General features: G+C 45.3%; 3 protein-coding genes across 3 annotated transcripts; 2 read left to right on the top strand and 1 right to left on the bottom strand.

The window, feature by feature from the left end:
- The first annotated feature begins 799 nt into the window (after positions 1–799).
- On the top strand, positions 800–1,993 carry LOC100839234. Its single transcript, XM_003575001.4, has 2 exons — positions 800–960; positions 1,300–1,993. Exon 2 carries the CDS (start codon positions 1,341–1,343, stop codon positions 1,674–1,676), a length of 336 nt encoding a protein of 111 aa, XP_003575049.1. The 5' UTR covers positions 800–960; positions 1,300–1,340; the 3' UTR covers positions 1,677–1,993.
- Positions 1,994–9,004: 7,011 nt separating this feature from the next.
- On the bottom strand, positions 9,005–12,995 carry LOC100838927 (NADH dehydrogenase [ubiquinone] iron-sulfur protein 5-B). The gene is made up of 2 exons (XM_003575000.4): positions 12,749–12,995; positions 9,005–9,367 (listed from the first exon to the last, which is right to left on the bottom strand). The coding sequence occupies exons 1-2, from the start codon at positions 12,896–12,898 to the stop codon at positions 9,257–9,259; spliced, it is 261 nt and encodes an 86-aa protein (XP_003575048.1). The 5' UTR covers positions 12,899–12,995; the 3' UTR covers positions 9,005–9,256.
- Positions 12,996–13,122: 127 nt separating this feature from the next.
- Positions 13,123–15,447, top strand: LOC100838616 (WD repeat-containing protein LWD1). Its single transcript, XM_024462020.1, has 2 exons — positions 13,123–14,604; positions 15,156–15,447. The coding sequence occupies exon 1, from the start codon at positions 13,249–13,251 to the stop codon at positions 14,488–14,490; it is 1,242 nt and encodes a 413-aa protein (XP_024317788.1). The 5' UTR covers positions 13,123–13,248; the 3' UTR covers positions 14,491–14,604; positions 15,156–15,447.
- The last annotated feature ends 9,885 nt before the right edge of the window (positions 15,448–25,332 follow it).

Below are 25,332 nucleotides of genomic sequence, written 5' to 3'. Positions count from 1 at the left end.
GTCAAAAAATGCCCTAATTTTAAATATGGAGGTAGTATATCCAGTTCAAATTACGGAAGAAATAATCACAGCCAACGGTGTTTGATGATGTGCACAGTGCACTTGTTCGGGAAAAACTTACCACATAGACAACAAACATGGCTTAGAGTAGTACAAACCTGCTGAGCAAGTGAGCAGTGGCTGGTCAAAAAAAAACTACCGAGCAGTGAGTACTACTATACGTACGTGACCATGTGCCGGGAAGCACGTGTGTCCCCTTATAATTGACAAACTAGACTCGTACGTACCGCCGGTGCAGCATCAATCAGGACAGGCACGAATACCCTTTTTTTTTTCTCCTTGTATACGTGTCTAGTGTCCTGTATGCAAGAAGCAGCGGGGTTTGCTCGTGATTATGTTACGCACGATCCAGTGCATTGTACTGCATGCGCCTGTCAGTTGTAGTCCACCGGCACGGCACGGGATCCGTGGACGTTTTCGGATTTACTCTACATCGCACAGGTCGATGGATACAAAACGATTTATATTAGCCTATCATGACGTCTACTCGGCGTTGGGTAGCAGCGTACACAAGGCTCCAAATCTGCTCGGCGTTCCTTTCAAAAGAAAAAAAAAATCTGCTCGGCGACTCGGCGTTCCGCGCCCGCAGACTACGACGCGATCGGGGGCCCGGCCGTCGTCATTCTGTTCGATCTATCCTCCCACCGGAAATGACCTATTTGACCCAGCCCATCCGGGGCACCGTCGTCATTTCACCCACCGGTGTAATGAGGTCTGAGGATGTGGTGGGCCCGTGGCCCCCACGGCTCGAGGGGGAGAAGGGAATCCACCGGGCAGGAAAGTTTTCCCCGCGGGCACCTCCGCCTCCTCCGCGGCTGCTATAAAAAAGGGCGCCAAGTCGCTGGATAACGCAGTTTGCCGCTCTTCACCCCCTCCGTCTCTCTTCGTTTCCTTGCAAAGGTAGCCTTATTTTCTCAATCCTTATCTTAGTAGGCTGATATGCTATGAAGATAAGATGGTCCTTGCTCATCTTCTTTTCTTTCGTTTTTGCACAAGAACGCGATTAATTTCCTGTCAGTGATAGTACTGGAGTACTCTGGAATTGAAAACCATATTACTGCTTGGCAGAGTCATGACAAGCGAGTGGGATTTTAATTCACCTGCGTTAAGGAGACGCGTTAATCGCTGCAAACATTTACTGCTACAATTTCGTGTTCTATTTCTAGAGTATCAGCATAGTATCTTCCAGACCCTGTGAGTGGAGTTGTGACATCTCTCTGACTATTTCGGAATCCGCAGATCAGAGAGGGGGAAACAGGCGCAGAGATTCAAGCGCAGGAATGGCGTCCAACTACGTCGACACCACCGGCGAGGAGGGCACGTTCCGCAGCACGACCCCCACGGGGGCCGCGGCGTCGTCCCCACGCATGATGCGGCGGAGCTTCTCGTCCGCGTCCTCAGGCAGCCACGGCGGCGGCGGCGGCGCCTCCGCCAAGTGCGTCTGCGCGCCGGCGACCCACGCCGGGTCCTTCAAGTGCCGCCTCCACCGCACCAACTCCCAGGGCCACGGCCACCCCCACCCTTCCCCGCCGGCCTCCCCGGACGGGGCCGCCTCTGCTGCGCCCCCGCCGGCCGTCTCGTCCTCCTCCTCCACCCGCACCGTCGAGGCCCAGTGAGAAATCCCGGAATCGCCAGACTGAGAAATCAACAAAAGAGAGAGGATAGGGGGAAGCGAGAAGAGAACATCATCGTACTAGAAGGGAGTTTATTTGTATTTCCCTTATTGTGATCTCCATGTTATTGGGTTATTTTTCCTCTTTTTTTTGCTGTGCTGGATCTCTCTATGGAACTCCATCCCCATCCCCCCTATCTACTGGACCAATCTGGGAAATGGAAGAAAAGGGCCTCTAGTTCTATTGGAGTGTTGGCCCTTCTGCTGAATGTAATTACTAGTACCATTTGCCGTTCTATTGAAGCCCCCAGTTGTTGCAGATCCTGTGAATTATGATGTCCCTTACCTTTGGTTGGTTACTTGGTAGTGAAATACGGTGCTGGACGTTGGAACATGTTGATTGGTAAGCACCATCTGGAACCTTGCAATTTAGAAGATAATATCACACGAGTTTCTTTCGGTTCAAGAGAAGGTCCCCGTTCTAGAAAATCTTCAGCTGTGACGGCCGAAATATCGGGAGATAAGGAGTAGCAATTGGTGGTGGAGGTGACGATGTGACCGGCAGGGTTGGTGGTTTCTTAGTCAAGTCTGTCCCAAATTCTCTTGTTCCAGTTTTGCTTGAGCACGACGGGTTGGGGATTCCTTGCACCCCTTTGTTTGTTCCTGCTACATCTTGCATGTTTTCGACACATACCGGTATCATCCAGGTTCTCCTTCCTGGGGAAGGTAATCAGTTACTCACCCTGATGACAGCGCATGCAATCAGATCAGATATTCAGATCCGCTGTGCTGTAGAAGTGTAGAACTCCAGGTATGAGCAAACAGCAACCATTCCTGCGCTATATGATCAATGCTGACTTTTCGGTAATCCCGTGAATGATCTGCTGCTTTTGATCTAGAATTCATGATAACATAGTTATATATACTCCGTAGTACTATAACACTAAGTTGGAGGGCTCAGTCAGCAACCACAGGAAACATGAAAGAAACAAGCTGTGTATATAATTCTCTGTCCTTGTTTTTCTTCGGCCTCTGTAATGAATGATGATGTTTCGATCAACAGGCCAAGCCCATGTTCCATTTCCTTCAATGAAAATGCCCTCTGTAATGATCTGCCAACCACCCCATCTCCATCATCGTCATGTGGAGAGGTGGTTACGGGTGAGGTAGGTCCGCTCCTTCTATTGTCTGGACAAGCTGTTGATGAGTGCTCCGTCCTGTGCTCGTTCCGGGCCACGACGCGGTTCTAGCTAACCAGGTGTACACAATGATTTTAGTGGGAATAATGAGATATTTGCGCTTAAACTGACGTGGAGCAGATCGATTGTTGCAGAAGTTAGGACCGTTGTGTCAGTTGCGTTGGGACAGCCAAGGGCCAGGGTAACATGCGTAATGCTGGCTCTTCTGTTTTTGCTTCAGGTAAAGACTTGGAGATGAACATTTGTCGCAGAACAGTAGCAGCAGTGCTGTTTTTCATCGAGCGAACATTCATTTCATAACCTTACGGTGTGACGGATTAAAGTTGTCAACCGCATAAAACTAAAAGTTACCGTCGTCACGGACCAAAGATGCCACCCTCATAAATGCCACTTGCGCGGAGCAAGTTGCCCTCGCTCCACTAAAGTTTTCCGTGAAACATGGCATGATAGCAGTCACATCTTTCCGATCAGATGATCAGCAGGACGTTCACTATAGGAGGCTAGGGAGCAAACGCTGGCTCCTCAATTTTCCATCATTTTTTACCGTACAAGTTTTAGTATTTGATTATGTTTTTTTGGGAGAACCTTATTGGCACGTGCCGTGTAGCTCCTTCTCTATTTGAGTAGGTCCAAGAGGCTTCTTAGATTTTATTTTTTACATTTCGGGCTAGCCCAACAAGAATCAGAATCCTTCTCTTTTTTCGTTTTCTGTTTCTGTCTCTTTTCCTTTATCCTTTCTTTTTCTTCTTTTTTCCGTTTTTGTTTTCGAGGATGTATTACGTGGAAATTGTTCTGAAATTATCATTTATGTGGATGTCCATAACACCTATGTCGTGAAAGGTATAACTTTCGTGGCATTACTAGTGAAACTCCATTAGCATTTCTTCTTATAACTTTTGTATAAGAAACCTCTCATGGCTATATATATGAGAGGCAATGTACATATTGGGATGAGAATAAGAATTTCAGCTTCATCTCTCACTCTCTCCATTCTATGCATTCCTTTACATCTTTCCGTTAGTTCACAAGTAGTTATTTTATAACAGAAACCTTTATTCAGTCAAAACTTAATTTTTTTAATAGAAACTCAAACCATTAGATTTTAAATAAACGGATTACATAAAATGTAGAACTCTAATCATTAAAGCTTATTTTATGAAAACTACCTTAGAACTCTAACCTCGTGGGTTTTTTCCACCTGATGTGGGTTACATTTTTTCTCTGCATGTTAGCATTGCGTTTCATAAATCTAATGTAAGCAAGTTTGGATAAATATTTATGGCATTGAAATTATGAAGAGTTTTTTTCTTAGGAGTATGATTTTATCCGAAGATATATTTCTAGCTACGAACTCCTGCAGCAATGAGCAGGGTATTTATCTATGGAGTAGTTATCTATACCAATATATTAAATTGGAGTTGGTGGTGATGGTACGACCGCCGCCGTACGTCATGTCATCAAAATTATGACCAATATGCCACCGCTCGTTATTTCTCTCGACCCGGACGCCCCCAGCGCCCAACCTGCTCGATCCCCTCCCGACGCCCCACCCAACCTGCTCCATCGCCCCCGCCGCCGCAGCCCCCTTCCTCTCTGGCTACCCCCCCCCCCCCCCGCCCCACCCGCCTCCCTTCTCTCCCCCGACCTCCTGCTCCTTCCTTCGCCTGGACATCACTGCTTTTCTTGCTGTAGTTCGCGGCCTGGCCACTCCAAGCATACCGACCCCACGCGAGATCCACCCGACGACCGCTGTCTGCAGTCCCAACGCATGATCCAGAAAGTGGCTGTCGTCCGCCATCCACGCATGAGATTCAGTAGGTGCCGGCCATAGCTCAACCATCCGGCGAGTCCTTGTTGTTTTCGTTTGTTGTGGTGCTTTGCACTAACCGACGAATAATTCGATAGCTAATTGGGATGTACTTCCAACATGATTGATGGTAGCTGCTATGGTTAATATATAGATTATTGTTCTATCATGCACCGAATGATTACCATGTGCATGCTGTGATTGGAAATTAGCATCTGCTGATAGTTCGACTGCATGCTTGGAAATTAGCATCTTCTTTCTATGGGTTCCAGACTTTTGGATGTATACAAATTTGTTCTATGTTTTGAACTTTTGTATTGGATTTTTTTCTTGTAGAATGTGAATATTTGGTACAAAATTTGAATGATGATTTATTAGTACACGGGATCATCTTTTAAAGTGGTCGTGACGTGTGCGTTAGGCCGTGGCAGCGCACGGGCATTTCCACTGGTTTATGTTAACTTGACACATGCGTTGCCCATGGTAGCATCCGTAAGCATTACTTAAGGTCGTAATTCAGGTAAGAGATAGGGACCAGAGCAGCAAATCAACAGCATCGGATAAGATCGAGTTAGAGAGAGAGAGGGGAGCAGCAGCAGGAGGAAAGAAGGAGTAGTATCCGATTCCGGACAAACAACAAGTCCATGTTTACATCAGTAGTCAGTTTTATACTCCTAACTCTGCTCCCAGGCACTAGTGCGGCCTAATCCGGCATCGCTTGTACAAGTGTCAAAACACGGCAATAATTGACCAGTCGACCAGATCGCCTACAAAGACACAGGCATTCTGCTTCTCTTCACCAATCAGGCAATCACTTCATCTCCTCTCTTCTCCTCCTAGCTAGATCTTACTACATTCTTCCCGGGGATTTGCAGCGACCTCTAGTTGCAAGGGGATGGAAGCGTTCATCCACGAGGAGTACGTGAGCAAGCGGAGGGAGCAGCAGAGGCGGCGGCGGCCGCCGCAGACGACGGCGCTGCACATACAGACAGGGAAGGGAAATCTGCCGCCGCCAGCTGCAGGCACGTGCCAGGAGAGCCCGAGAGGCGGCGAACCAACGGCCTCGTCGTCGCCGTCTGCCGTCGGGTCGCTGGCGGCGAGCACGGAGACGGCTTCTTCCTTCCGTGACCATCTCTTTGACTACCTCAAGCCCTACTGATGATCCAATAGCATCAGCACTGTATCCATGGATCTCCTTCGTCTCCCAGTGACTTTTGCATCAAAGAAATGAGGTTCCCTGGTGCCATGCCCTTGTTAAATCCCTGGAATCCTGGATCCGTATCTACCTTGTACTAGCATTTGCGAATTTTGTACTTACTATTCGTAAACATCTAAACAGGGGAGCTACATAGTTTGTATTGGTCGAGGCAATGAAAATCATTCCCGCAAAAGAAAAAAATCATGTAGGGCTAGGATCAGCTTGGTGTGCGTGGCTTGTTGAGTTAGTAAACGAAGCGGATGCTGATCAGTGATTTCCAAGTGCCGATCTAGAATATATCATGGGAAATTTACGCAAATCTTCCCCAACCTTGACCCATGCAGTTACTCGAGTTGTATTGAAAGTTATGTTTACAACAATAAGCTGGATATGCAAAGCATGTAAGCAGTCCACATATCACAGGTTTGCAGATACTGAAATGCGGGTAACACAACAAGAATAGACTACCGGGAAATCGTACAACGTGGACTACATGTTTCACTGAGATTATCACAAGTTCAAACAATTACCTCTGGAGTTGGACCTGAAGACCTGAAATTATCAGAAATCCATTGTCTTCTCAAAACCTGAAGACAGCCTCACCAAGTGATGGCTTTCAGCATCCGAAGACCGTTCGCCCCAATATTTCAGAAGAGCTCGTCCCCCAGGATTGATGCACCTTGACCTTAGAGATAATTAACCATGCAAGGAGTTGCTATCTTTTACAATCTGATAAGTTTTTGTGAAAAATAAAATTAGTGCGAGCTGTAAAGATAGAGCAAATTTAGCAATATAAATATGAAATGTCTACTGTTGAGCTCCTTATTTTTTCCAAACCATTTGTACGATATCATATCATGTTTTGGAAAAAACTACCGCAAATATTTTCGAAGGTACTAACAATATCCAATTAGAAGACATGCCAGCTAATCTTTTTTGTTCTTTCGAAAAGGAAGTTAAAAACCCTGGACCATGCTTTGCGCATCGTCCGTCTGCCGCTCTAGCAGCTGCCTTGTTCGATCAAAACAATAGCAGGATTCAGATCGGCCCTCGGGGAATAGCCAATACTTCATGTCAGTTAGCAGGGAGCAGACTTCGTTGTTCACCAGAATCGCTAATTTTACAGTTCACATTGCAGGTTTTAGAGAAAAAGTAGGCCACGGCCTTGCAACATTTCCGTCAAGAATAATGCACAAATGCCATCCCGAGAACATCCCAAAAAACGTGGTAAAGGTAAACCACCACAACAGAAGGATCTAATATTCTTGGGCTGGCTTATAGAAAGGTTTTCTACAGGAATTGCTTCGCAGCTGCTCGCACACCGGTTGTGGCAAGAAGCCTTTAATCGTGCACAAGGGTGGGCGCCATTTACTCTCCGGCTGACTAGTTGTTTCAGGCTGTGCGGAGGGGCACTGTGTGAAAAACTTCTGATCGATCCTCGACGTTTGCTATCAAGATGTTGCTTGGTGTGAGTGCGTGTAGTAGAGAGGTGGTAGCTGTTAATGCCATCTTAGGTTTATAGAGTGCAAGAGGCTGGGAGTAGCTCGCTGCTTTTGTCTCTGATTTTTCATTTTGATGCCATCTATTTAAGTTGTATTAAGAGACACATGGTTGTTTTTTTTTAATGAAACCGGAAGGAAGGCGCTGTATCTTATGCATCCGGCGGCTGCCTTCGTGTATCCATGCATCCGCGGCCTCACCATCACTCGATACATCTCCAAACGGCACAGATCAGAAAAGTGGAAAATTTACAATTAGACGCCCGCCTGCCTTCAACTTGGTTATTTAGATTGCATGCTTTGCAATTACACCATATTTTCCTAACTCAATAGCCTAATAACCCCGACCCTGATGACCTCGTGTGATCGGCCGGCGATTCAGGGTGTGCCGGCCAGACGCATCAATCTGGGATGAGCTGATGTTTATTTTTCTTCAATCGCATCACGTTCAGGTCCAGGTTCTGCAGGCATCCCTGCTGTCCAACCTTCTTTTCAGATCTCCTAATCAATTTGAAGAGGTGTACATCCGCATCAGCTAGCAATTCATTTGCATCTGAACCAAATTCTATCATCACATTCGTCAATTTGTAGAGCAATTGAGTCAGTCGGCAGTTTGAAAATTCACAACGCGTAAATGTACTTGGGTTCAGTACACCCATCCGTCGGAACAGGGTCATCATCACCAGCATAACAGGGCGAGGGAGGTCGCCGGGATGGTCACAGGCCTTCGCCTGCACTCGTGCAGGACGTGGTCATCGCTGTGTTGGTAGCTAAGTCCTCGGGGTTCTTGCAGGTCTCCGCCAGATTATACACCAGATCTTTGCAGTGAAACAGAGATTTGCAAAAATCTCTGTTATGCACCAGATTATACACCAGGGCTGCGTCGTTGGCCGCCGTCTCGAGGATCGCCAAATCGCGGTGAGATTTGTAAAGATGATTGCAGAAAAGGGAAAACTGGATTTGGGGCGACTGCATTAGCTGAGTTTTGTTTAACAATTATATATAGGACAAAACTAAAACAGAGAGGCTGATGGTGCTTATTTGCAAAAATTTCACGTTTCCAATCTGTTACGTTGGATGTGGAACGGCCGGTGGACAGACCCTGGATGCACGGGACATCCGGATGCACAGGATACCGGCCCCCGGAGGGAATGCCCTCTATTTGTCAAAAAACAGAAGGATCTGGCAACATTGTTCCGTAATTGTGCTTACCATAAACAGGACTGGCAGGCACACTACTCCAATTTTCAGTGACTTGCCAACTTACTGTATCTTGATCATACAACTAAACATCAGAGCAAAATTCTGAACTTCTCTCCAGTTGTTGCAGCTTCTTATCAAGAAGCACTTTAATGAAATTCATGTGTAAGGTCGTCCGATGACAAACACCCTTAACCACATAAATGTGTTAGCAATCAGAAAAGGTAGAAACCTGAACAATATTGTTGCTCCCGCCAATCCATAATAAGTCTTTGCTGATTCAGTACAAATTTGTACTAAATCAGCCAGAATTGTTATGGATAGGAGGGAGTGCAAGCATTTAAAGCAACAGGAACAGCCAAAGATCATCCCAACTTCAAACACCTCAACTTCTAATGCAGTTTAAACAAACGAAAGTTCAACTGCGAATTCCAGTAAATTATCATGAAGATTAGAAATGAATGTTAAAAAGTTCTGTGATTGAATTAAGCATCATTATCACTGGACAAACTTCACCACAAAGGCTAACTCAAGATTTGGAAGTCATGAAGTGCAAGGTGTACAAGTCTGTGTAGTCCAACAGTAATGTGGAGACTTATTGCACTGCTCATAGCATCACAGCCAGCCAAAGAAATGCTCACAGCAAACAAAAAACATACAGAAAAAGAATTAAAAGGGGCGCTAGTGGTGAGCTGTAACGGCAGGGGTTCCCTCAGCTTCCTCCTTGGCTTTGCGAGCTGCAGCTCTTATCTGACGTTGCTCCTCCTTGTAAATCCGGTTCCTGCGCTGGAACTGCAGCAGAAGAAATCACAAAGGCTTTAGTATATTTTCCCCATCACCTCATCTCAGTTCTTAAAATCATGCAACATAATGAAAATGAAGTGCATATTAATATTCAGACCGGAGATTTGCGTCCAACTTCATTTTATCTCCCGAGTAGAATAATTTACTAGGTAAAGCTCAGAATTTCTTTGGGTTCTAAAAAACCGAGAGCTTATCCCTTTTAAACAAAACATCGTTCAGCACAATATTGCATCAGGCATGCCAGGAAAATATAGACGCAGATAATGTTTCTCCTTTTCGCAGCATTCCCTTTTTCTTCTAGTTCTAGTCATATATTCGCCGAATGAATTACTAGTTTGTTTCACAATATTTAGGGAGTAAGTTATAGACAAGAAGCCTAAGTAGTGGGTTATTTGGGTAACAACACAACACTTCAACATGCCATCTTTTCCAACTGCTACTATTAACCTTGTTGTGTACAAAAAAACAAGGAAATGAAACAGGTTAAAACTTGAAACCCCAATAGTACTTCCTGCAATCAAGCCTACAATGGATTTTGAACCAGATGATCACTACTCTAATGGATACCTACCTTAGTCTATCCATACATGCTGATACTAGATTTTTGAAGGAGTCCGCAATCCTCAACTGGATTTTTCATCTAGCTTGATAAAATCCAGGACGCAAAATACAGAAAAGAAACTTAAGTATCAGGTTATATGAGCCCGAGCGTAGCCATGTCGCTGACACCCTGTTTGGATGTAGAATTGGGCTTAGAATGAGGAATTGGAATTATGATTTCAATTCAAATGTCGTCTGGATGTTTCAGAATTCAATTTTAGAATTTGACCTCAGTTCAAAGTGTATTATCATGCCTACCCATAAAGCGTCCCCAATTCAGACCCTAGAAGCTCTGTATAGGCTGGAATCCATCGTATGAGCTGAAACGTTCTGACTCTATCACGAGCACAGCATTCCACTGCAAGTTACTGTCGACCACTGCCGGCGAGCTCTTTCCGGTAACCGCTGCCGACGAGCTTTGATGGGCAAACTCCTTCTGGCAACTGCTGCTATTGCGACCTCCTTCGGGCAACCATCGCCGACAAGCACCCACGGGCTGACTCCTATCAATGACCGCTGCTATCGTGAGCTCGGCCCGGAGAGCTCCCCACAACTCCTGATGCCTACAGCCTCTACTTCCTCAACTCCGGCTAGATCTGCCTTCGCTGAGTTGCCACGAGAGCCCTCAACCAACACACACTCTAGCTTATTCTCCCAATGCCTACGTCAAGCCATAGGAAGGGGAGTAGCTGTGGCTGACGAGCAGCACGTCTGAGAACCAGCGAGTGCTGGCCTGTGGCCTCCATGTTAGCACATTCTCTGTTGCGGCCTTGTTGGTTATAAGATCAAGTCTCGCTAGTTTGTAGATCGAGTCACATTAGTGTCTTGCAAAGACACATTCAGCTATCACATGCTGCGTGCATGCAAGTCACTACTTGATTGATAACTCGTACACTGTAAAGCAAGCAGTAGAAGCAGAGACAAAGGGAAGGGTCATGACACTGACACATTGGGCAGAAAAAGGTGTCAGAACATGGGATAGCGGAGGCTAACGGAAGGGACATTAACGTTAACTGCTGGGTCGAGTGGTGATTGTGTACCAGTGCTCAGGAGGAGATAGCGTCCAGTACTGGATCAATTCCTAAGGGTAACATCCAAACAATATTTGGAATAGAATTTGTTTGTGATTCCACAACACCAATTCACAAGCAATCCAAACGAAAGAAATATAATCATACACCAATTCCATTTCAACACAAAAATGAATTGGTGACCCAATTCATTTCTAAAGTCCAAACGAACCTAGGAGATTACACATAAGACTCCAATACGCGTTCCATTGCAGCACTCTAAGTTAACTTGTCTACACTACACGATGAAATGAAGCATATTATTGTCCCATGCTGCATTTCCAATATCACTATTCTAAGGAATCTCTACCCTCGTCTATCCAAACACGCCGATACTAGATTTTTGAGGAATTTCAACTCCCTAGTTGGCTACACTGATGCTGCCTATAATGAACATCAGATGAACCCTTAAAGCTCAATTCTATAGCGAAGAAAAATGAACTGCAAAGAAAATCAGGGGATGTCTGATGCCAATGTCAATATGCCATGAACAACCAGTTCCTCCATATCGATACTGGCAAAAAACATCACAAAGGCCCGTCTGAAATTCCAAGTGCAGATGCTACCACAATGAATCAATCAGCTCATCTTGGCTCTTGAAGTCAACCAACACAGTGAATGGAAGTGCAGAATAGTAGAGTTCAGACTAGAAGAAGCACGCATATTCAGGTTCGCTTCTGCCACAACCAGAAAATATCTCTACTACGAAGTTTGAATTTCTTTTGGTTCAAAGAAACCAGGGACAGCTCCATTGAAAAGAAACATGATTCAGCATTGGATCTTGTCAGCCATCCCAGAAGGAAATAAGTAGATCAACATGATACTAGATTTTTGAAGGAGCCCGTAATCCTCAACTGGATTTTCCATCTAGCTTGATAAAATCTACGGTGCAAAATACAGAAAAGAAACTTATGTATCAGGTTATATGAGCCCGAGCGTAACCATGTTGCTAACACCCTGTTTGGATGTAGAATTAGGCTTAGAATGAGGAATTGGAATTATGATTCCAATTCAAAGGTCGTCTGGATGTTTCAGAATTCAATTTTAGAATTTGACCTCAATTCAAAGGGTATTATCATGCCTACACATAAAAAAGCGTCCCCAATACAGACCCTAGAAGCCTGCATATTCAGGTTCACTTCTGCCACGACCAGAAAATATCTCTACTAGGAACTTTGAATTTCTATTGGTTCAAAGAAACCAGGGACAGTTCCATTTAAAGGAAACATGATTCAGCATTGGATCTCGTCAGCCATCCCAGAAGGAAATAGGTAGGTCAATATGATTTCTACACTTCCATCCCAGAAGCAATAATAATTATCTGAATCAATAAGCTTGTCTACGCGGAACAGGTTCTGAAGACTGATAATTACAACTAGGCTCTGCCTACGAATGAACACAGCACATGTCAGTAATAAGCCACCAGTGGCTCGATTTCACTAGAAACATTTTTCCCCTTCGCACCGATACTGACACCAAACACTGCACGGTTCTGAAATTCCAGGGTAACCTATGACCGCAGACGGATCTAGACCAGCGGCCAGTATTTCTTGCGGCGATAGATGACACAAGGAAGGATAGATCCCTACCTACCTATATCTATGTGGTAGTTGCGGGTGGTGAATGGAAGAGGTATGGATCTGTATGGATCCGTCTATGGTCAGGGTGGGAGAGGGGGGCGATGAGGATAAACACGCACCTCCTTGGAGTGGTGGAGGCACTCCATGTAGTCTTCGCGGAGGAGGACGCAGTCGCTGGGCTGGCGGCAGCGGCTCATGCACTCGCTGAAGTCCACCCAGAAGTCGTAGCACCGCCCCTTGTTCCCGTTGATTCCCCAGCCGGACGCCATCGCCGCGCGCTCTCTCTTTCTCTCTCTCCGGCGACCTCGCTATCGTCCTCTGTTCCCCAACGCCCCTCCTCTTCTTCCAATGGGAATTGTGGGCCGACCTGAGGGAAACCATTCCGGGTCATCAATCATGCTTCTCCGTCCTTATTGGGCCTTGCGTTCGGCCCGACTGACGCAGCCCTACTGCACTGCATTGTGAGTTGTGACCTTTTTCTCGGCTCTTCGTCGTGACCAAACCCAGAACCCGCACCTCCTCGCCGCACACCACTTTTCCCCTTTCCCTATCAAGACGAGATTCAGGAACCCCCAAATCCAAAAATTTCCCCTTCTCCCCTTAAGAGAGCGGCGGCAACATGGGTGGCGGCGGCGCAGTCGGGGACGGCGACGGCTGGGCGGATCAGGAGCAGGGCAACGGCGGAAGCCGCGGCGGCGCGGAGGCGAAGCGGTCGGAGATCTACACCTACGAGGCCCCGTGGCACATCTACGGCATGAACTGGAGCGTGCGGCGCGACAAGAAGTACCGCCTCGCCATCGCCAGCCTGCTGGAACAGGTCGTCAACCGCGTCGAGGTGGTCCAGCTCGACGAGTCCTCCGGCGACATCACCCCCGTGCTCTCCTTCGACCACCCTTTCCCGCCCACCAAGACCATGTTCGTCCCGGACCCCCAATCCGTCCGCCCCGATCTGCTCGCCACCTCCGCCGACCTCCTCCGCATCTGGCGTATCACGGACGACGACGACGCCGCTGCCGACGCTGCCGCCAACTCCAACTCTGGCTCCGTCCGCTGCAACGGCGTGGAAAGCGCCGGTCAGCAGCCGGGCGCTGTGCTGCGCTGCGAGCTCAACGGCAACCGCAACAGCGACTTCTGCGGCCCTCTCACCTCCTTCGACTGGAATGATGCCGACCCGCGTCGCATCGGAACATCGTCCATCGACACCACATGCACCATCTGGGATGTCGAGCGCGAGGCCGTAGATACTCAGCTCATCGCCCATGACAAAGAGGTCTACGACATAGCCTGGGGTGGCGCTGGTGTCTTTGCATCTGTCTCTGCGGATGGCTCTGTCCGTGTGTTTGATCTTCGCGATAAGGAGCATTCCACAATTATCTATGAGAGTAGTTCTGGCAGTGGCTCCAATTCTGCTGCTTCTGATGGTGGGGCTTTGTCACCGACGCCATTGGTTAGGCTGGGGTGGAACAAGCAGGACCCGAGGTACATGGCCACCATCATCATGGATAGCCCCAAGGTTGTTGTGCTTGATATACGCTACCCAACACTGCCTGTGGTCGAGCTCCACCGCCACCATGCCCCTGTCAATGCTATCGCATGGGCGCCTCACTCTTCATGCCACATTTGCACGGCTGGGGATGACTCACAGGCACTGATATGGGACCTCTCCTCCATGGGCACTGGGAACAATAGTAGTGGCAATGGAAATGGCAATGCTGCTGCGGCTGCAGCAGCAGAGGGCGGTCTTGACCCCATACTGGCTTACACGGCAGGAGCAGAGGTTGAGCAGCTGCAGTGGTCAGCAACCCAGCCTGACTGGGTTGCCATTGCATTCGCCAATAAACTGCAGATCCTCAGAGTCTAATTTCTTCATTCCAGCGTTGCCAGTGCTGGGATAGAAAGGTGCAAAGGATGAAAGGAGCCCAACATGGATGATGAGTTCAGGCAGTTGGAGGTTAATCATGCTATTCCTTCAGTGGTACGTATGCTGTACACAACTGATTGTGTGCTGAGTTGGATCAACCGATGGAAAATATGATTCACTAGCTAGAAGCTGGACTTGACAATGAACTGAGTTAGAGTAATTAGCCATCCTAGGATTGGTGTTGGTGATAATGAACTAAGTCACTGTTTGTTACACTGCTTGACTCCAGTAGCGTTGTTAACTTGCTTGATGTTACTTGCAATTGTCATATATGCACTTATAAACTGCAATCATGTCTGTATGTGTCGATGTTGTTTCAGTTCTGTGCCATTTTTCTGTTTTCTTTTGGTGTTTAGATCAAGCTATTTAGATTGTTCAGTTAGTATCATAACATTCCATCCTGTTCAATTTGCATCCTATCCCTCGTTGATTAGTCTGTTCGGTTTTTAGCCGTTTTCTGTTTTTTTGTCCTATTTGCTGATGCGGGTGATTGGGTCTTCTGTTATTCCTGTGAGCTGATAATCATTCTTAACTTTGTGCGGTTGAGAAGAAATGCCTTTTTCCTCTCAAAAAATAAGTAATGTTTTTTTGTGTGGATTTACTAGGTTGCAGCAGCAGCAGAGAAATGCAAAGCCTTTGTTTTCCAATGAAGACACCATATGAATGCAACTTTCCCTCTTTGGCTCTAGTGGGTTGAGTGTTGTTTAATCTTTTTCTTTGAATGACTGTGTATGTGTTACCACTGGGTTCTCACTAGAGTCTTGTATTTTGGTGGCGCTCTATCACTTTTCGTTCTTATACACTGGCACTCATTTAATGACATTTTGTTAGATACCCTGTTAATGACATATTCTTCTTCACGTTCTGAAGTATACCCTTCTGTCTAATTGGTATTCAGTATGGAGCATTTGAACAATTCTATGTTTAGCTGTTGCATAACCTTCCGGTGTATGTATTCCGTCCAATTGGATCGACAATTGTCTTTTCTGTTTTCGACGTGTATCAGCAATTACAGGCGAGATTGTTATGGCATCATTGTAAATGACGATGCTATTTGTCTGATTGTGTCCTTGAAAGGAGATTCTGGCAAGTATCCGTTGCAACCATTTTGTGCTCTTTACATTTCCCCTGTCCGATTTTAAAGAGTTTGAGCAAGAATAATCATTCTTTTTTGTGACAAAAGTTTTTACCTTTTGAATCAAAGTAGGTTGTGAGCACTGGTTTTGACATTCTGTAGATGCATTTTGCTTATTCATTGGATCATGCTGCATCCCAAGTGATTTGTTTGTGTGTGGGTCTACTATTCTCTTGAACTCTTAAGTATTGCATGACAAGGCGATGCACATCTTCCAGCCATCTTTTTCAATGGTCACGGTTTGTACGTGGCTTTTGCAAGGTTCGAACTTGTTGAGAATAACTTTATTTCTGGTGCCACTTTTTATGTTGTACTATACTTTGTACATATGCTTTTTTTTAAAGCTTAACTTTGTACATATGCTGGAGCACACATTTCCCTCCCTTTTTGAGGGCGTGTCAGTATGTCATGCTGGCGACAAGCCAAAGGTTCCTCGCAACTTGAAATCTTGATTTGAAGTTGCCGCACCGCACTAGGCTTCAACTGTCACGGATGTTCCGATTCCTTTTGATTGGGCTGTGACAAGTGACGAGGTCTCTCTGCCCTTGGATGGATTAGTCTCTAAAACTAATCTCAAAGCATCAAAAGTGAGAAAATAAAAATAATAATCATGATTGTGATGCATTGAATTTTTCACGTGTCACAAGATGTACTTGGTCTTTCAGCCTGGAGGAGTGGCCAGATCTTTTAAGATTATTTTCCGGAGTGGGTGATTTTGGCCGAAACATAGGTTCCGCAGTTGGAACGGGGCGACATGAGAGGCCTATTGATTATAAAAAAAAAACATTTCAACCAACTCACACAAATGTTCTTTGCTGTCAGGAATAAACTTAAACAAATATCAGCGACATGAGAGGCCTATTGATTATAAAAAAAAACATTTCAACCAATTCACACAAATGTTCTTTGCTGTCAGGAATAAACTTAAACAAACATCAGCAACAAAGATTTGGAGCTAAAATCTCTGAATCTATGCGTTAAATATCTTGACGGTCCTAAATATAATGGAACTTGAGTATACGAAGGCTGCATAAACTAGACCGTATAGCTTTTCAATAGACGCATGTGTCGTCCACAGAGTGGAAGTCTAAGATTTATGGACACACTATGAACAGAAACACAACCTTTGTAGGGCATAATTGATGATGAAAAAGATAAAAAAGAAACAAGAAACAAAAGTCATGTGAACCATTAACAAGTGATCAAAACGGGAAGGGGATATGGGCCGGGCTGCAATGTACGAATGGCTGCAGTAAATCCTGGGCCGTGGTGTCGACTGTCGAGAAACCAGTTTAGTCGGGCCAATATTCATTCTGGTCCTGGCGATACTCGTGTGAACATCGTGCCAACTACACGGGGATGTCTTTGGTCGCTGTGGAATAACGAAGCACGCCTGGCACGTCCTCTCTTCCAAAGGCACATCATTTTGGCCCGGCAATGCAATGCAATGCAGCTGATGTGGACAATTCTGTGTGGCAATATATGTGTGCATGTGCGGGCTTCAGCCATCTGAGTAATTATGCGTTGCACTTTCAGATATGATGGATTCCCCGGCCTGATATGATGAAGCCTGGTAGGCAGCGGTAGCAAGTTAATGCCTGTGGTCTGCGGATTAGTTCGATGTCGGCGTCACCTTGCTGTTCAGCTTCAGCTTCTGCGGATTCATGCCCCAATAACGACAATCGTCACAATCAAGAGCAACAACAAACATGGAAGCAGAAACTCTAGGAGTTGGCTAAAATTAAAGCCGGTCGATCTTTGCAGGAAAAACTAATAAGTTGTGCTCTACACTGTCTATGCATGGCTACCTCAGCCTTTCGATGTCCTCGTCTGGAAGGTATGGGCACCGGACAAATACCTCAACATATGAATCCACACTATTTACAAGGTTGAAGGATATTTTAATAGCACTAGGGACTTGGCCTTCGCTAATTTTTTTTAAATAATACAAATTATTTAATCATTTTTTAAAATAATACACGTTTTTTAAAAAAATAAAAAATAATACGCCCTCGGTCTGGGCCAGGCCGATTTACTCCAGTCGGCCTGGCCGAACCCGATTAGTTTCAGTTGGTCTAGGCAAAGCTGATTAGTTTCAGTTGGCCTGGACAAAGCTGATTAGTTCCAGTTGGTCTCGCCCAAACCGATTGGAACTAATTAACTTCCACAAGCTACTTAGTTGCATGATCCATGCATGTTTAAATGGATGTAACTTGTGTTTCGTCCACAAACTCAACAATTCGACTGAAATTAAGGCACGACTGAAATTAAGAGAGCAAATTAACAGAAGCTGATTACGGAATCGACGTCAATATTACTTTCAAAAATGATTATTTAGTTCGTATTATTTTAAAGGCTGTTCAATATTACTGCTGAACTAATCAGCCGAGCAAATAAAAATCATTGTGCAGTTGCACAAGCATGCACGCATGCATATGCCGCCATGGCAAACGAGACAACAGTACTCTAGCCAAGAGTAACAGTGACGTGGTAAGCAGAAGCCACCCGATCGATGATGACTTCAATGGCGCCAAAGGCGTTGGCACCACACCACCTTTACATAGGTGGCCAACACAATGGACGGCAATAATACTGTACTAGCTAGCAGCAGGCAGCAGGGCACCACTCCACCGGGAAGGAACAAGTTAGGCCAACCTGCCATAGTGGAATGTGATCGAGATGAGCCCCTCCCTAGGCGCATAGCATCCAATCCATTCCAAACCATGCATGCCTGCTTTTCATCCGACCTATTCGATCTATACTACATGCGTATGCACTTATTACTTTAATTTTTAGGGGAGCTTTAATCTGGGCAGTTGGACCTTGACACACCACCACAACAACATCACAACTTCCTATGACGGTGCATGCGGCAGCCCATGAGAAAGAAGCAAGGAATTCAATTCCAAATGGATCCAGAGACACCACCACCACCATGCCAAACAAAGGTGTGATCCATCATCATTAGATAGTTCCATGAATTTGGTAGATAGATATATAGATTCGCAAGCAGCTACTAGAAAGGTAAAGACGTTGGAGTATTTGAATAAAGCAAGTTATAGCTAAGGTGCAAAGATGAACTGAAGGTGCGTGTCCTTGTGTGGATGGGGATGCGGTGGAAGCAATGGCATGAGACACATCTTTCTCTCTCGTGATCAAAGTCCAAGACATGTTCAAGTGGGTCATGAACAACCTTGGAAAAGATGAGATCTCCTCGTCTCACTTTTACTCTACTATATTCTTTTCTTTTCCCCCCTTTTCCAGGGCACCATATCAGGATTTGTTTGTTTTAGTTAAGGCGACTGCTCACTCATGGGGGTACCACAAAAGTGTCCTTTTCCTTTTCCTCAATCAGGGGCTTGCATTGGTTACAGATCGTCACCAGGGCCTAAATAAAGATCACAAACACCCATGCTTTCAGAGGGGAACATGCCACCTCATGTGGGGGGTACAGGCATCGTTCACAACAATTAAACTTGCCTTTCTCTTGTTGCATCCAAAGAAGTTGCTTTGATGCAACTTCAGCCCCATCGGCACACATGTACATGCATGCATCATACATTTACATAACACACAACACATCTTGGCTTGCACGCCAATGGAGTGGATGAAGAAATCTACTCCCTCCGTTCCATAATTTTTGTCATCTTACATGTATCTGGACATTTTTTAGAAATAGACACATTCATTTTAAAGCAAATTTGAGACAAGAATTATGAAACGGAGAGAGTAGCTAGGTACGGAGTAGAAAACAAACGAGATAGCTAGGGAGAAGAGGCATGCAACAAATGGCATCCATCAGCTTGTCATGCTGGCCACCTGCGTTTCTCTCCTTTATTTCTCCCCTTTGCTACTGTCTCTAAACCACCCCTAAGATGTTATTCTTTTCCTTTTCTTTTGAAGCAATCATGGTGCAACAAGAATGACTTCCCACATCATTCTCCTCCCATTTTCATTCCATTCTGGTAATTATTCGGTCTATTTGAATTGATAGACGCGTGCGTCCAAGATCTAGATCGACCACACTTTTCACTTTTCTTGTTTCTTTCATCATTTTCCAAAGGTGAGAATAGGAAATGAGAATAAAGAACAAGTACTTAAGATGGCCAAAACAAATCAGCACGGGAGCGAGGATTGATTCTACCCTATTGTGGGCTTCAATTATAGGTAAATATTACTAGCGACAGTGTCGCGTCCCAAACCACAAAAACAGTATAACACAAATGCACAATTGAATGCATACTTATTTGTATCTCCTGTTGTTACGCTGTGGTTTGTTAATATAAGAAGCCGCGGGGCCCATATGCGGAGACAAGGCGGGCCGTGGCCTGGGTCTTGAGATTTTTTTGTTGATAAATTACACTGATTTTAAGCTTGGTCCGGAGCTTCTCTTTCTCAATTATACTTTCTCTTAACTCTCATACACTATGATGGCCTCATGCAAAGTAATTTTTTAGCTCCACCACTAGCGGGGCCTGCTGACTAAAAAAACAGTTGAATGAAATCTGAACAAACGAAGTGTAGATAGTACTCCCTGCAACTAAAACAGCAACTATTTAGAAACGAAGAGAGTACTATATTAATACGTGCGAAGTATATTATTAGATCTATCAAATACAGCTAGCAAGCCTCTCCATGCTATCAGGAGTTTATTAACTAATAATTCCCCGTTAAAATCGAATGGGTAAATAAGCCCACAATCCAATTCTGCATGCCAAAGGAAACCTCAAGAGCAAGACAGGGTCATAGCTTTCGTCTGCATGAAAAAAGTGCTTACAGCTTTGCTCGTTTTGTGAGATTCTGGGATTGCCTTTGCAGTTGTCGCACACGCTGTTACATGCATGTACTATATTTAATCTGCAACGCAAACTTGCTGGTCAGTGAGGAGTAATTTAAAATAGTAACGTGGTTATGTTATTAGTCTAAATTACTACCTTCATAGTGGATAATAACTTATGTGTAGTGTCATGAATTGTGTCATTTATTAAGTTGTAAAATCATTTTACATTGGTTTGTGTGATGTTATGATAACATATCTAGTTACTACTCTCTCCGTCCAACAAAAGATGTCTTAAGTTTGTCAAAATTTGGATGTATCTACACATGACTTAGTGTATAGATGCATTCAAATTTAGTCAAAGTTGAGACATCATTTGTTGGACGGAGGGAGTACAAACCTCTCTTTTCTCATTAATAGCATGTCACATCACCAAATTTGCTTAGTTGGTTCTTATGTTACCACCTATGTTACTCCCATTATGAGCAGCCTCAGCAAGCTCCCCTAATCTAGAGTGCAATATCTACGCAGGCACGTGTACCACTGCCGCATTTATTTGTTTCACGCACAACATCTAGTCATCTTAATTTGTCTACGACTCTACGTGTCAATAAAACACGTCGCACGTTAATAAGTTACGAAGGGCAACTCGAGCGGGATCCAAACGGACCGCTTTTTCTGTTCGGATCGGTCCATTTGGGTCGTGCGTCGGACGCAAACCGCTTTCGTGCCCGGCCTTGGTCCGTTTGGGTCGCCCCCCCTTCCCCAGCGCTGCGACCCATATTTGGCGCCCAAATTCAAATACCTCCCGTTTGCGTGGCCGATCCCGTGTTAATTGGCCACCTGCAACAATTGAGGGCAACCGATGGCCAAAATAGCAAGCAAATTAACAAGCAAATCAACATATCAATGTTTAGGCATCACCGGCAGACTAGCATAGTTCATTATGAGAAAAAAATCCCTGCGTTGGATCCAAATGAGGGCGATCAACTTGATGGCGAGGCTGCATCTCGGTCCTGCGAGGGCGCATCTCGATCTTGTATCATCTTCCTCCTGGCCTCGAACCAAGATCGCCTGTCTGGGTCTAGGAGCTCAAGTCGGCCGTCATGAGATCCTTATCTCCTGGGCGAGCATCGCGGCCTCGGCTTCTTGATCCTTGCCGCCGCATTGGCCTCCTCGATGCCTCCTTGATCCCGCGCTCGTTTTCGCCGTCCGCGCGCGATGCAAACTCGGACCAGATTTGGGTTGGCAATGCATCTCGACGGACCGAAACTGACCGACCGACCAAAATGCGCGGAAATGAGTCGCCCCATTGAGCCGAAGTTTGGGTCTCCGGACCGAAACGGACCGACCCGGCCGAAAATGGATCGTTCCGCTGGAGTTGCCCTAATATAACTCTTGTAACTAATGCTGAAACAAATATAAAATTAATTAAGAAAATATGTGATGTAAAGATGTAGTATAGTGTGATACTGTGATACAAAAATTGTAGAAATATCTTTATCTTGACTAAGAGCAGACAAATAACATTGACCACTGAAAATAAATGGATTGGGCATGCGAGAGTTATACCTTTAGCAAAATACTTTAATTCAAGGGAGTGAGCTAGGAAGTGGGTGTATAATCCCAACACCTGAGTTCAAATACTCACGGATGCGAATTTAGGTTCCTATTACTATTATACTGTATGGGTATCCCTTACAGTTCTCTATCAAAAAAGAAACTTGCATTCATATTATTTTTTACTAACTTGTATCTAACTTGTATATAAGTCAATATTTAAGTCAAATTTGTGAATCGGAGAACCTAAAAAGTCAATCTTGCATTATATTTTCGAATGAAAGAGTACTGCGAGTACTACACAACGTGCAATTAAGCCATGCATGGTCTTGAATCCAGCTCCAAAGCACGCTGATGATCGAAAGGGTTCTTCCACATATGTACGTACTACTGTTATGCTAGCACGGTTCATCCACTTTACAGTATTTTTAGACTTCTACAAAATTTCAATTCTTATAATTTTATTCCTATGGCTATGTGTAATACTTGTTTCGTAGGAATAGAAATCCTAGATTCGTAAGAGCCATGTTCAACTTGGCCTAAAGATTCTTAACATTAGGTTAGGTTTTTTTTTGCGAGAAGACCAACGTCATATTTCAAATCAACCAACCCTTACAGAAACATCTTTAAAGTCTTATAAAATTACCCTCAAGTTTTTGTAGGTAAACGTCGTTATCTTCTTTCTGCACTCGCTGGTGGCGCGCCAGGAGCGAAGGTCGATGCTGCCTCCGGGCCTTTGAACCACATCGGAGCTAGGAAACGTTGTTGATGTAGCAGTCAGGAAGTCACCGCGGGTCAGAGACAAAAGACGCCGGCGACGGTGATACATACCACCGTCGCGGATAAAAAGCATTGGCGGAGCTAGCTGATCCATGGAGCATGGGCAAGATATATGCCATTCTATCTAAACGAAAATTTTCCCATAGTATTTGCTAATTTAATCATCTCGCTTACTTTTGTTAAGGAAGGTTTAATTAGAGGAGCCTGGGTTATTGCTCGGGGTGGTTGGGCGCTGGCTCCACCAGGTGACAAAGAGGGTTGGATGACCATCTTAGATCCCGCCAGACGGATCCGAAAAGACCTAACCTCATTAATTCCACGATGAGGTCGAAACTGGCCGAGTCTTGCCGATTGGAAAAGGAACCAATAAACCAAGACACATAGATTGCCTGTAAAACAGAAACACAAAACTAGATCCACCACTTCAGAAGAACAACGACCAACTTTTCCGTACTCCTCAATGTCATCGGCGAGATCGCCATCGATGAGGAGTTGGAAAAACTTATTTTTGAACTGCATAGTGCTACCATCACCACCATAGCGCCACTGCCGGTTGATCAAACCCTCTCCTTTAAATACGTGCTATAACACCAAGCGCAGGAGATAGGGACCAGTAGAGGTGCAACATGGTGACCCTCAGGGTACCCTTTGACCATCCTTAGTTTAAACAAATGAACTAATTTTCTAAAAAATTATGTCATCTTAGAATTTTAGTTCATTTGGTTGAACTAAGGAGAATCAAAGGGTACCGTGAGTGTCACCAATTTGCAGCTCTAGGACTGGGCCGGCCAACCGGCGAGATGCAATCTAGACTGGGTGGCGGTTAGGGCAAGGGGATATTTTTCGGGAGACGAGCAGATAATAAAATCCTAACAATTGAAGCCTGTCGATCCGCTACTTTCCATATTGATGTGGTTTCAAAATCTTATGCATCGATGGTTTAATTAAGAATTTAATTAAGAGGTAATTAACCTAGCAACGACTGGGCGGGAAGCCGATATGAGGTCAACGGAGAAAGATCGCGCGTCCATTATCAAGTGTTCCCTCATTCTCCATATAGCTAGGTAACTTCAGATACATCAGATCCCTATGTCTACATAGCGTAGAGCGTACCCAGGATCGATGTGATCGAGCACGACGACGCAAGGATGTATCCGGCTGGATCGATGGACAGATATCCAGAGAGCGGAATTGAAAATAAGTCAGATTATCTAGCTAGCTAGTGTAGAAGGTAAAAGTTGAAAGCGCCGTGAAACGTATAAAAGTAGTAACAGTGAGGTGAGTTGACGCCGTACTTCGTCGTCATACATGGTTTTCTGCTCTTACAATTTCCCGTCGTCGTCGTCACATTGGCAAGGATGCAAAGCATGCTGCTAGCCGTGACTGGTCCGGTGGTGATGTGAACGAGCACCATTTGGGTTGAACACGATTCACGATTAGTGGAGCATAGTACTCCTGCTTACTGCCCATCGTGCGCAATACCGGACTGGTAAAATGATCAGAGCCAGCTGAAACCGTCGTATCACGACGAAGCTACTTAATTGAAATTTGGAAGGGGAACAGGCAGATCTCTGCTGCTGCAGGTCCGGGTCCCCCCAGATCGAGTGGGTCGATCGACCGACGACTCGATCTCAATATCTCATCTGCTGAGCAACGGGCTATTGATGTGCCGGCACCATTACGCATCTGCAGTGTACCGGCCGGCGGGTCGGTCAGAGTCTCGGCCCTCGGGGCGCCGTCGGTGGTGGTAATTCCCACCATTAAATCAAAACGAAGTCGCGTAGTACTGCGTGAGATCGACGTTTAATTGGGAGAGGCGCAACACAGCAGTACAGTACAGCACAGCGCGTCAGATTTGTGGAGACAGCGTCTGTGCGTACCGCCCGGAGACATTTAATTACGCGCGATCGAGAACAGTGGCAGAGATCAGCCCTCACGGGACGTACGCAGCTCATTTGATCCTTCCGCACTGTACGGACAACTTGCGCATGCTTTTCTAGCTAGAGCAAAGACGTTGTGAGTCAAGATTCTGACTCGGATTCCAAGCAGAACGTATGGAAAATTTCCATGGACTTCTACTGTTGAAAAGATATAATTTTCACTTTTGTTGGTTTTTCCTTCAAATAAAGAATTGGAAATGATATTTCAATTTATTAATTTGTTGATAACTCCAAACAAAATGTCTGTTCGGTAGAGCGAAGGCTCCCGTTGTCGTCAACTGGGAGGAGATGAGCAAATGACAGAAAGGAGCATATAAGATCTGGTGCGGAAGGGATTGATCTCTGACTTAACCCACCATGACTTTGGGTCATTGGCATTTCAGTGTGTTTAGTCAGAGAATCTGCGTCAGATCTTGTGTCGAAGGGATGGCTCTGATTTTGTGCTGAAGAGAGCATGGGATGGGTGGAGGCGGCGGCGAGAAAGAGAAAAAAAATGACACTACAAGGAGAGGATATGAACAAAGGGGCGGCGAGGGAGGAGGAAGATGGAGAGGAGACGTAGAGCTCCATCGACTGTTAAGTTCACACAG

This window comes from Brachypodium distachyon, chromosome 3 (assembly GCF_000005505.3).
Source record: "Brachypodium distachyon strain Bd21 chromosome 3, Brachypodium_distachyon_v3.0, whole genome shotgun sequence".
Taxonomy (NCBI): domain Eukaryota; kingdom Viridiplantae; phylum Streptophyta; class Magnoliopsida; order Poales; family Poaceae; genus Brachypodium; species Brachypodium distachyon.
Note: the sequence above shows the minus strand (reverse complement) of the source record. Positions and strands in the feature narration are given on the sequence as shown.

What these genes read in the sequence shown, in the direction of transcription:
- LOC100838616 (XM_024462020.1), top strand. Translation starts at nt 13,249, where the DNA reads ATGGGTGGCGGCGGCGCAGTCGGGGACGGCGACGGCTGGGCGGATCAG.
- LOC100839234 (XM_003575001.4), top strand. Translation starts at nt 1,341, where the DNA reads ATGGCGTCCAACTACGTCGACACCACCGGCGAGGAGGGCACGTTCCGC.
- LOC100838927 (XM_003575000.4), bottom strand. Translation starts at nt 12,898, where the DNA reads ATGGCGTCCGGCTGGGGAATCAACGGGAACAAGGGGCGGTGCTACGAC. An exon ending in GCCTCCACCACTCCAAGGAG is followed by an intron (nt 9,368 to 12,748) that starts GTGCGTGTTTAT and finishes CTTCTGCTGCAG; the next exon opens with TTCCAGCGCAGGAACCGGAT.